Source organism: Pungitius pungitius, chromosome 11 (assembly GCF_949316345.1).
Source record: "Pungitius pungitius chromosome 11, fPunPun2.1, whole genome shotgun sequence".
Taxonomy (NCBI): Eukaryota; Metazoa; Chordata; class Actinopteri; order Perciformes; family Gasterosteidae; genus Pungitius; species Pungitius pungitius.
The window spans coordinates 4,365,701-4,378,445 of NC_084910.1; the positions used below are offsets into that span (position 1 = coordinate 4,365,701).

Here is a 12,745-nt window from a genome sequence, read left to right on the forward strand (position 1 = left end):
AGCGAGGCGCATGTTGTGGTCTGTGTCTCCTGAGCCTTCCTCATCAGGCTGAGACTCGACAAGCCACAGATCTGCCCGAGAGGCCTCTCGGTGATACCCATCATTATGTGGATCTAGTTTCTTGACTTACACTCCCTGTCAGTCCTCACACTGCTGCTAAAACATACTACGTATGTTTTGTATAAGTATGTGAAAAAAAAGGTCAGCGCTGAGTCTCTTTAAATCCAGCTAAATAACTCATAGCTTTTTGAAGCAGCACTAATGGGGAAAGTTTCTTTAGCCCCGTCTATGTTGATGAGGATTTTCCTTTGGAACCTCGGATTGTGATACCCTGCCGCAATTACTGGGGACAACCCCTGATTTAGTGCTAGCTAGTGTTTCTCAAAAAGAACACTCGTCACTTAAAATAAAATCCAATAAATAGCAGGCAGTATGCAACCTCAAAAGCACTGTTAAAAAAGTCAAGGTATAAAATGTCAGAAAAAGTTTGAAGTTGTATTCAAAAACGTTTGTGGATGTTTTTAATGTAAGAAAAAGCCCTTTGTGACAATTACTTAGAGTTCAGAACCATGGACAGCATTGTTTTCTGTGTGCAGCGCACGTGTTGAGTTGCAGCATCGCTGTCCTGTACATGAAGTTAATAAGCATTTAGTACACATAGATAATCTATATCACGGGACCCGGCACCCTCATCGGCACATTTTACTTGGGCCACATTGGTGAGAAAATGCTTTTGAAGTCATTTACAACAAGAAAGTTGAAGGGCATTAATGTAGACAATATCGTTTTTTTTAAATGATAAAACGGTCTGAGATTTGTTATTGAACATGATGTTTTCACTCATTGTTATTACAGTGCTTGGATTACAATACCACGGGATATTTTTGTCTAATAATGGATTTATTTTGCAGGCTACAGGATGTCTGATGAGGATAGACAACAAGAAATGGTTCATACTTGGAATAAACACCAAATCTCCAGAAACAGTTGAGCATTGTGCAGCAGCCCCTTTCAGCGTATGAGCATGTGCATGTGGTTCTGTGCAGTTTACACATCACATGTCATTTACCTGACGCTTTTATCCAAAGCGACTTACATTGCATTTTTAACCCGTGGTTGTTTTCATTTTTGCCCAGGAAGCAATTAGGGGTTGGGTGTCTTGCTCAGGGACCTTGCGGTTCCCTGCACACCCTCTCTAATCCATGCGCCACAGTCGCCTCTGCGGCACACTCTGCAATGTGCTTTTTCAAGTCAACGTAGTCCTTTTCTATTGGAACGCACGTATAAAACACTGGAATGTTTGACACGTAAAGAAGAGATGCGACCAGGAGAGGGAAATCGAGAGGATGTTTTTTCAATTTTCACGGTTTTGAGATTAATGCAAGGTTACAGATCAAAATCACAGGCAGCATTTATTAGTCCTTTCTGCTGCCTTGTCAGTAAAACCTATAAAATACAAAGAATTAAGACATGAGTTCTCTGTACAGGAATCAATAAAGTTTGCTAAATTTTCCACGACGGTGAGGGGGCAAACGGTCAGCTGTTTGACCGCATGCTTTTCTACTTCAATGTGAGTATGTGAGAGCAGCAGAACCTCTGCAGTGGCAATTCCTTTTATGCATACGGTTTCCTGGTCAAAAAAGCAGATTCTGATGATATTCGTCTGATACAAATGTTGTAGTAGTGCGTGTAATGACATAGTGTGTTTGAAAATATAAAACAATGTCCGGATTGGTGCATCTTGGAGGATCAACCATGCTATTCATCCTTCCTGCATTGGTAAAGGCACAAGTGAGTTGAATTTGAATGTAACAGAGAATTGGAGGGTGGATGCGCTAAAAAGGGTAAACAAATCTACACCCAGTGCCAGACTGTCAGTTTAAGGTTGTCCACAGGATGCCCTGAAGTAGACAAACATGTGATTGTCTTGAAAAAAGCCCTCAGAGGCTGTAATAAGTTTCATGTCAGTGTGACCACTGAATGAGACACATCTGCTCATCTTTACTGACTCATCCGGCCTTCTCTCCCGTCAAAAAGGTGGAACCCCCCCAGCATGGCTAATAAGTGCTAAAAGCAATTAACATCAAGTTCAATTCATCATTCAAAAGATTCTTCATCATTCTTGACAATGCCATCATAACTCAAGTGAACGCGCCTTGTGTTTCTGCATAACCCCTAGGGTTCACTTCTCTGAAACAACCAGTGGGGACAATGCCCCCACTACTACCTCCGCAGTAGTGTGCTCAACACTTGGCAGGAGCGGGATTTGAACCCACTGGCGGTGCGCACGGAGGCTTCTGGGCTCTAGCTTGCACCCCTACACTACCAGTCCTGGTCACATTTTGGCAACTTTGATTCTCCTATTTAACCTTGAGCATGTGAGTTAAACCTCAAAAATCTTTTTAAATGCTTTTTCCACATCTGGGCTTGAACCCACAACCTACAAGTGCAGTGCAGGTGCTTATGTCAGCAGCTCTTCCGATGTGCTACTTCACCACACACTAACCAACCCTTTGTTTGTTGTATTTAACCTTGAGATTGCTACTCAAACCTGAAGTAAAGCCAAAGGCTCAAAACCAAGACTGGTCTTGAACCCACAACCTTCAAATGCAGTGCAGGCTTGTGGCAGCAGCTCTTCCGATGTGCTACTTCACCACACACTAACCAACCCTTTGTTTGTTGTATTTAACCTTGAGATTGCTACTCAAACCTGAAGTAAAGCCAAAGGCTCAAAACCAAGACTGGTCTTGAACCCACAACCTTCAAATGCAGTGCAGGCTTGTGGCAGCAGCTCTTCCACTGTGCTACTTCACCACACACTAACCAACCCTTTGTTTGTTGTATTTAACCTTGAGATTGCTACTCAAACCTGAAGTAAAGCTCAAAACCAAGACTGGGCTTGAACCCACAACCTTCAAGTGCAGTGCAGGGGCTTATGTCAGCAGCTCTTCTGCTGTGCTACTTCACCACACACTAACCAACCCTTTGTTTGTTGTATTTAACCTTGAGATTGCTACTCAAACCTGAAGTAAAGCCAAAGGCTCAAACCCAAGACTGGGCTTGAACCCACAACCTTCAAATGCAGTGCAGGCTTGTGGCGGCAGCTCTTCCACTGTGCTACTTCACCACACACTAACCAACCCTTTGTTTGTTGTATTTAACCCACAACCTACAGGGTAAGGACAGTAGCTCCTCAGCTCTTGTGCTGCACTACCTCACCATGCACAAATTAAATTTTTGTTTCTCGTTTTTAACCTTGAGACTGCTACTCAAACCTCTTTCAAAGCAGAAATGATGTCTGCATTAAGGGGCATGAACCCACAGCCTCAGACAGCAGGTTGGAGCCTGCAGCCCTTCAGTTGTTCCCTTGTGCTATTCAACCACATGCCTCATTGTGTCCGTTTCTCATATTAGACCTTGGGATTGTTTACTGAACCTCAAAACTTTTTCAGAGTTTACCGTTTGAAGCCCTGACTGCAAACAAACCCTCCTTCTGAGAGAGCAGGTTTGAACTGAGGATCCTCCACACTTCAGCCTTCCTGCTATCTCCTTGCACTATTCCACCACACACCTGTTGATGCTTTTGAATCCAACCTCAATTCTCATAGATTCTCATAGATTCTACCTACCTGAATTTCTGAAAGTACTATTTCTAAATATGCTATTTCTACACTTGTCTGCTGGAATTGGTTGAACAAAAATAAAAATCCACGTGAAAAAAATTACTTCTCACTGTTCTCAGGTCGAATATTTATGCAATTAAAATGCGATTAGTTTTGATTAATTAATTACAAAGCCTCTAATTAATTAGATTAATATTTTTAATCGAGTCCCGGCCCTAGTTTTTATAATATGTCTTATTTTTTGCATTTTTAAAATATGCTGCATACTTGATCCCTAAAATTGACCTGGGTATGACTGAACAACTGAGTCTATTCAGGCTCAAATGAGCCTAAACTGTATTAATGTTTCATGAAGTCCTCTTAATATTGTTTTTAAATAGTACAATTCTTGCTGAAATCTCCAAATGTGAAAAGCTTTTATTTTAAATAACATGTTTTTGGTGCTTCTCAAGGTCATGGTAGTGTGATCATTTTGATCAACTCTCGAGCCACTTGACGCACACACACACACACATATATATAAATGTGTGTGTCACACTATACACTAACAAAGCAGCCTGTGACAGAGCCATTTAGAGGCCCGTGGCCAATGTCAAATCAGAGCCTGCACAGAAGCTCCAGAAGATGGCCTTGCAGGGCGACGAGCATGTATCACAAACAGGCCGAGCAATTATATCCTGAATAATTATGCGCTGAAGGGGAGACACGATTCGCCCCACTGATCAGCAAAGTTCATGTGAAGTTATGATTAAACAATAACTCGTTTACAAATGAACGCACGCGCGCATTTGTGTACTTAAGTGTGCAAAGTGTAATTAGCTGCGATGCATCTGAGTGAGATTGAAGAACAACAATGTCAAATGGTGGAATTATGTTCTGCTCATGAGCTTGTATCACTGTTATCTGTGTGCTGGGGGAGGATGAGCAGGAGGAGGAGTCTGTGTGTGTGTGTGTGTGTGTGTGTGTGTGTGTGTGTGTGTGTGTGTGTGTGTGTGTGTGCGTGTGTGTGTGTGTGTGTGCACCAAAGACCGATTCATCTCCACGTAATACAAAGATGGACATGATGTTGACAAAGAAATGCTGTACTAAGGCATTAAGTTAGGATCTCTGGGGGTAAATAAAGTTAGCCACACAAACATTATACTTTTTAAATGACTTTAACACAACTCAAAATGATCCTGAAGTTGTTTTTAATCACTATGTTGTTTTGCACCATGTTGAATGACACTATGTTATGTGACTATGTATTAATGCTGTTCGATTGGACACAATCTCTCTTGTCTCTCTTTTTTCGTGGCCGTGACAGGGCTCAATGTGCTGAGTCTGCACTAAACCGCGTTTTGACACCAGTACGTCCCACTTCATCACCTATTGCCAGAGGCACTGGTCCCCTGCGCCACTGAAAAACAAACGCTGTCAATCAATATTTTAGACACAGAAGCAGAGTTGCTAACAGAGGAGGCCGTCTTCGTGTAGGCAGAAGAGAGGGAAGTACACGGTGATCCTGAATACTGTATAACAATGTGAGTAATGCATGATGTGGCCAGCTTGCCTGAATAGGCCTCTCAGGCTGCTATGTATCGCATTTGATGTTGCAACAACAAACACAAATCTGCAAGGCTCGTGTGGAGTTCAGTAATGGGTGTGTAAAACTTGTCCCTCCTCCCGGGGCTGCAACTAGCAATTGTATTTTTCACTATTGATTAATCCTTAAATTATTGTTGCTATAGATTGTTCAGTGTGTTAAAATATCAGGTGTTACTAATTCCACTAATAATGCCACTGTTGAATTCAAATGTCTCTCTACGTCAGTGGTTCCAAAACTATGTATATGATGAATATATTAATATATATATATATATATTTGGTATATGGTGAAAGTATGTTCATCTTTTGGATGGCAACGCAATGCTCAAGGTGCTCACAGAAGAGGGTTTATATTGCTCTGATAACATTACTTGAAAATAAAAGTGTGCATAGTTTTGAATTTATTATTAAATTTTGCGCATAATTCCATTAATTACTGTTAATCACAGAAAAATCATGTGATTAATTAAGTTATTATATGAATTAATACCGTGCCAAATACCTGATAACTTGTGAAAACAGACTCTATCAACTAGTTATTGTTGCTTTTCTATACAATACAATTAATGTTATTCCTTTGGGCAATGATTTAATAAGTACGCTATTCTAACATTTCTAAAATGTTATTTTAATGAAATAAAACACAGTTCAACAAAGTCAAGCAAACAGCGCTGCAGATGATGACCTTTACTATCTTTGTAATGACACAATGCTTCTACATCTCCATCAGACGGCGTTACATTCAGACTATGCTCTTCATGTCTGCCATAGGCTGGTTGGGTAAAGATTTGATTATGCTGTGGATTCCCGTGACCCAACATTAAAATGACATCACGGCTTGGACTCACCCTCGGGCCGCTAGGTGGCGCTAGAACACCGATGATCCCCCTCTGGTTCTCCTCAGCTCAAAAACCAGGGACAGTGGAGTGTCTCTTTTTTTTTTAAATTCCTCCTTGGGTGCCTAATGGGAAATTTCAAGTCACCTAAATAAAACGGAAGGTGTAATTAACGCGACGCGCTATTAATTGCATCTGCTAGAGAGCGGATGAAGGGCACCAGGGCGCACTTTTTTTTGATTACTGGGCTCCACGAAAAGACTTCCGAGATCCGACACGGGGCTTTATTTCCGGGTGTCGTTTCGTGCCAGGCATCCAAATGGCAGGCCAGAAGTGTGGCGATGAGGATGCAGGGAGGGAGATATTTTATTCTATCCCCCCCCCCCCCCCGCATCAATAACCAAACCGCAGGAGAGATTGGCAGCCTATTGATACAGTGCGTTGTGATCTGTAACCCATGACACTGTGTTCCAGAGGAATGCGGGTTTACAATCCCGCAAACAAGTCAAAGAGCCGCACTGCCGTTGGATTTGAAATGCAATTAGTGCAATGAGTAACAATCCACGCGAGGATGTGGAATCCCTTTGTGTAGCTCTGGGTACTATGAGGACATTACGTTAGTGGTTTTTTCTGCTACGTAAGGCCGCTACTTTTATCTCACTTTATACATACATTTACAAAAAAAAGGCCTGACATGTTATTGCAGAGAGGGTGGATTCTTAAGAAAATTATAGAAGAAGTATAAGAGCGCCACACAGTTGTTGTGTTCGTTCGATCCTTATTTAATTGGTTACGTCATCAGTAACCGATCAGATATCGATTTCCGATCGATCTGCTCCTCGAGCTCCCTTCTTTTCACGGTGCACTGCAGTGGCAGGTTGAAGTTGACAACGATCCAATCGTAATAATCCTATTATTATGACGACCACAGAGGGCAAACACGTCTGACATTTTGTTTGTAAACAACTCTGCATCCTGCCCGTTAGCTCCAGAATCAAATGGACCAGAAGAGATACAAATATCGCACCACAGGTTCCGGTGGGAAGATTATCGAGAAATGACATTCCACAGTGAATATGAAATCACCATCAGGGTCACCGCTGTCAATATCACTTTCAGTTCGAAATATGTGTTGTCTATTGATCCTGAACTTTCTGTTTGAATGTGGACAAAAGCAAATGCCGTAAATTTGGAATAAAAACAATCTCACAATTTTTGATGTGGTTTAAAGTCTGGTTGTTCTTATAAGATTAACTTTAAAGGGCTCGATTTCATCAACCCAAGTTAAGCCAAACTAAAACTATGACATTTTTGTTCCTTAACAAAAAACATCTTTGACAAAGTGCAGAGGAATGAATAAACTACCTTTGTGGATTTTAAGGATGAATTCCATGAGGTTACATTTAAAATAAAATTAGTTTGACATATTATACGAGACATTACATTTTATATTTTTAGTCCACAACACTGTGAGTGTGAGTGTGAACACAGAAAGTGATACCTCATGCTACAAATAAAACTGCAGGGAAATTGTCACGTTGGAACCCTTTGAATCCTCCTAAGGACCGCTATTGGTCCTCCGCCCCCACTTTGAGAACCCCTAATTTAACCCTAGATGCAAGCTGGGGTTTTGCCAGCCAAAGCCGGTCCATGTGCAAGCAGCCCCGGGCAGAAGCAACACATCGTCGGCTCACAATCTTCCATTCATCGACCCTGATTTTCTCTCAGCCATTAATTCCACCCAAACGAAAGAGCTCAAAGCAAGAAGCCTGTCTAATGCACAGATGCTGGAGCAGATAGGGATGTCACGACAGCAGCCTCCTCTTTCTCAGAATGGAAAGCAGGGGGGGGGGGGGGGGGAGAAATACATTCAGCCTCGACGTTGGAAAAAAGCTGTTTAATATCAACCCCATTTTTTAAAAATGTGCAAGTCTGTTGTTCGTGTGTCAAGTGATGAAACACCTACAGACATTCATCACCTCTGCTGTTTCTACCCCAAGTTCATCCAGTGGATATGACATAGTCTATACCCCCCCCCCCAAAAAACAACAACAACAACGACTGGTTTAACAAGCAATTAAATAAAACAACAAAAAAACAGCGTCGGGTTGCTACAGGTCTACGTCCCACAACTCCATTGAATTATGAGATGAATCGATTAATTAAAGCTACTGAGGAGATATTTCAACGCCACAAACGTGTCTGTTTGTGGTTTTCTGCGGGAGACAAATAAATCCGGGGGGGTTGGGGGGGTTCGGGGGATAGAAAAGTATTTTTTCACATGAGATGGAGAAAAAAAAGACATGTCCCCGGATGTCTGTTTTTGCATAAAACGAGACACCAAGCAAGCTACGGAGAACAGATGTATATACATTTAGTTGTGTTTTTAGGCTGCGACAATCCCGCTCAAAGGAAATACAAAACATGTCTCTTCTTCCCTCCGAAACAACCAAAAAAAAACCCTGCTCGGTGACATTTCATATATATCTCGGATTTTTGTGTCAGCTATAAAAAGCCATTGTATAATAAATTACAATCTCACTAACAGTGCTGAAAAATAAAATCAAACGTCTAAAAGCAAGTTCCCTCTTGTAATAAAGCAACATGGACAAAGATAAACAAAATGGCTGAAGTGAAATGCGTGGCAACGACCTCACAAACAAATTAAAATAACACCCTGTTAATAATAGTAATAATAATAACAATAATAATAATGTTTTGATCATACGCTGCAGTTTTTGGAATGTCCCTAAAATGTATTCTGGGAGGAAATCTATAAAGGCATTGTTATCTTTCTTTTCAAACGCACTAATCAAGATGCTTATCTGTGTTTTTATCCTGATTCATTATGGACAATTCTCTACAACGGTGTTATCGATTAATCTGAACTCAGTCCTCAAAGCAGTATTCTTTGATTGGTATCTCCAAGCGGACCCTAAATGGCAAAACAGAGCTCCTCCGACAATTTAAAGAAACGAAATTGATTTCACATGAAATTTCATAGAAAATAATATTATAATAACAATCACATGAACCATGAAAAAAAAAACGAGCATAATTTCGGGGAGACAGAATGAACGTTAAATAGCACACAAATACAAGGCAGGAGGAAGGCTAGACTGGATTCTATAAACTCGAATTGTTTTTGAAAACATCAATCCCAAAAGTGCCCCAGTGAAAAAAGAAACAGGGATGAAGCCATGACTTTTAAAGTTATACAATATTTACAAAAGTGGATCCAAATGTAACGTGAGAGGCGGTGGCATATATGTTTGTAGATATCTCTATATCTATAGCCCATCCTATTGTGGAAAAGTGCCAGATAATCCAAATCAATCAATCGCCATGGGGGGGGGGGAGAAGTATCATTTTACGCTTGTTTAGTGTAAAACTATAATGGACTTTTTGTTTAATACTGCTCTGTGACTTATGCTGGAGGTCATACCGTTTATTTAACCAAATCACTGCACCCTGGTCCAATTATTTGCTGCACAAATGATGACAAAAAATACAAAATGATAATATAATAGTAATAACTGAATCCTGAACTCTGTCCTCAAAGCATAAATAAGAGCTGAAGGGCCAGCCGCTTCGGGGTCTGAATGCAAAGCGGCTCTGTGCTGCCTGGCGGACGGAGGAGACCCAGGCGATGCTCATCCACAGCTGGACTCCACTGGACTGGGGGGCTGCAGCCTTTACTGGCCCTCCAGTTTACTCCATTAACGTAGCTCCTTTGACACCCCCCCGCCCCCCCCCCCCCCCCTCCCAACCATCTCTGCTGGACGCACAATTTAGAGCTAAAAAACTAAACGCCTTTGTATTTTCTTTCCCTTTTACGCACAGGGAAAATGTGTCTTGTGATTTGATATAAAAGTGGCGAATGGAAACCATTCAGCTATGCTTTTAGTCTAAAACAGGTATCCCTCCTCCCCTCCCTCTTTTTTTTCCCGTCAAGTATAATTTCAATACACAATAGGGGCTACACCTTAAAACTGCGTCGACTGGAGTCACAGTGCTGGGCATGTATCCTCGGAGAACACAACACAGGCTTATGTTCCTTTAGCTCTGGGAGAGGAGGAAAATGTCCTACCCCCCCCTCACTTATTTTTCCATTTCTCCGATATTCACCGCAGATTTTGTATAAGTACTCACTGCAATCTATTATACATAAAACACCCACTATAGCGCTTGATAGTTCAGTGATTTATATATAACCTTGGGGATAAATAAAAGGGATACGCATGTCCTGGAGGAGCGGTCCAGCGGAGTTCATTGGACCGGGGTCTGGACCCCGTGGTGCGGCGGCGTGTCCCCGTACACATCCTCGCTCCCCGGCAGCGCTCCTCCGGGAGGGGTCATGCGCTTCTCCTTCTGTCTCCTGTTACAAAACCAAACCCTCACCACTTCTTTCTCCAAGTGCAAACTGTCCGCAAGACCGATTATTTCCGACGCCGCCGGTTTAGGGCACTTTAAAAAATGGCTCTCCAAAGCTCCCTTTACGCTGACCTCGATCGAAGTCCGTTTTTTCCTTTTCCTCCCCTGCGCCGCTATTTTGTCCAGGCTGGTCGGGCTCCCCGAGGTGGAGTCCGCCTCCTCCAACCACTTGTTCAACAGAGGTTTCAGCTTACACATGTTTTTGAAGCTGAGCTGCAGGGCCTCAAACCTGCATATGGTGGTTTGGGAAAACACATTTCCGTACAGGGTCCCCAGGGCGAGTCCCACGTCTGCCTGCGTGAAGCCCAGCTTGATCCTCCGCTGCTTGAACTGCTTGGCAAACTGCTCCAGGTCGTCCGAGGTCGGCGTATCCTCGTCCGAGTGGTCGTGGTGGCTCTGCGGTCGGTGCTGGTGCTGATGCTGGGACGCAGGGTGGCCGTGTTCGCTGAGGTGCGGGCTGTGGTGGTCGTCATGACTGTCTCTGAGGTTGTGGTGGTGCATCCCCTGCCCGCTGCCCGGGATCAGCCCGTTTACGCCGAAGCCCGGCTGGGAGTAAATAAGGCTTTGGCCGTTCGTCGTGCCCATGCTCGGAAGGTGAGCTGCGGTGGTGGTTCTCCACGCCCGGCCGTCGTGGTGGTTGCCGTGCGTCTGGTGCACCAGGTGGGGCGGCCGCGGCTGGTGCTGCAGGTTGTTGCTGGAGTTGTGCATGTCGTCCCGGGCGCCCTGCACCGCAGGTTTGATGTCCTGCTCCGCGCCGAGCGGGCTGGAGGACCACGGGACTCCCTCTCCGTGGGACAGCGCCGTGATCCACTGGTGCGCGTGGCTGAGCGTGTGGTTGTTGCTCTGCAGCGGGTAGTCGCTCTGCAACAGGCTCTGCGCGTCCCGGTACGCCGTGGCTTGCTGCATGCTGCCGGGCTCCGAATGCACGATGGATGCGCTGGAGGTGAGGATGTTGTAGTGGTTAGACGCTGCGGTCGCCATGACTCTCGGAGCCGGACTGGTCGCTGTTATTAAAGGAACCTCGCATTTGACAGATCCTCTCCTGCCCACAGGCGGCTCTCAGGCACTCTGCCAAGTGGACGCCGAGGCGCACCTGGACTCCGCCACGCCCCCGCAGCTCATTGGACGTCAGAGGATGATGGACGTGGTTACCAGGGGTAACGACGCATTGATTGGCCGCGGGGAAGTCTCAACAAACACTACTCTCTTTGTTGGAGAGGTGCGAGTTGAGGCTCCCGTGGAAGCGGAGAGCCGGAGTGCAGGATGGGGAGACGGAGCACCGGGATCAGCAGTGCAACTGTAAGATACAGTTGATTTACTTATTATGTTGATATTATGATGTTTTATCAAGGCTCAGGCTGAGGGTTACCTAGATCAAGGAGACACGTGTTTCGTCTTTTGGGAAGATTAGTTCAAATGAAATGTTATGTAGGATATCCAGTTGTTTGTTGGGGCAGACTTTTGTTATTTGTAATTTCAGGGAACATTCATGTTATTCATTGTTAAGGAAAGATGTGCGTACACACGTGATTTAATTAAGAGATTTCACTTTTTAATTGTAGCAACGGTTGTTAGATTTCAAATGACATGCATATATCTCCTCTGCAAGGCCTGTCTGTAAAATGTATTTCATGTTTTTAGGAGTGCTGTATGCATTCCAACATTTCTGCAAGACGTTGTAGGTGTATAATGGGTTTGTGTTATCTGTATGTTTGTGTGTATGAAATAATACACTTTATATAGATGTTCAACCATTAGTTTTAGGTGAAAATAACAAATTTGAAATATTTACATTTTTAAACCAATTTACTCGTGAAACAACCCGACCAGGCAGAATATAAATGTGCATGTTCACATGGCAGAGCAAGTCTATGCAGTGCATTATTTTGATAAAATACATACTATAATACAAACAAAAATGTATCTAATTTTATTTATCTAATAAATCTAAATCATCTGGCAAAGGAAAAAAACTCAGGCACGATTCAATCAAATCGATTTTACTCGAATTTCCTTCTCTGTAAAAAAAAGAGAAGCTTAAATCCATTTTGAGTGAAAAATACACTTTTATATTATTATATTATAACATCTTAATAGGGTTAGGGTTAGTAATACATTATAAATACATTAAGTCTTGTAAAACAAAATAACATATATATAATGTATTTATTATGTATATATTATGATGTATATATATATATATATAAAAATAAAAACAATATATATATATATTTATATATGTACATTCTTTGTATATACATATAT

At 42.7% G+C, this 12,745-nt stretch overlaps 1 protein-coding gene across 1 annotated transcript; it reads right to left on the reverse strand.

Moving 5' to 3' along the window:
* Positions 1-8,081: 8,081 nt before the first annotated feature.
* pou3f2b (POU class 3 homeobox 2b) lies at positions 8,082-11,777 on the reverse strand. The gene has a single exon (XM_037453110.2). The coding sequence runs from the start codon at positions 11,459-11,461 to the stop codon at positions 10,316-10,318; it is 1,146 nt and encodes a 381-aa protein (XP_037309007.1). The 5' UTR covers positions 11,462-11,777; the 3' UTR covers positions 8,082-10,315.
* Between the last annotated feature and the right edge of the window lie 968 nt (positions 11,778-12,745).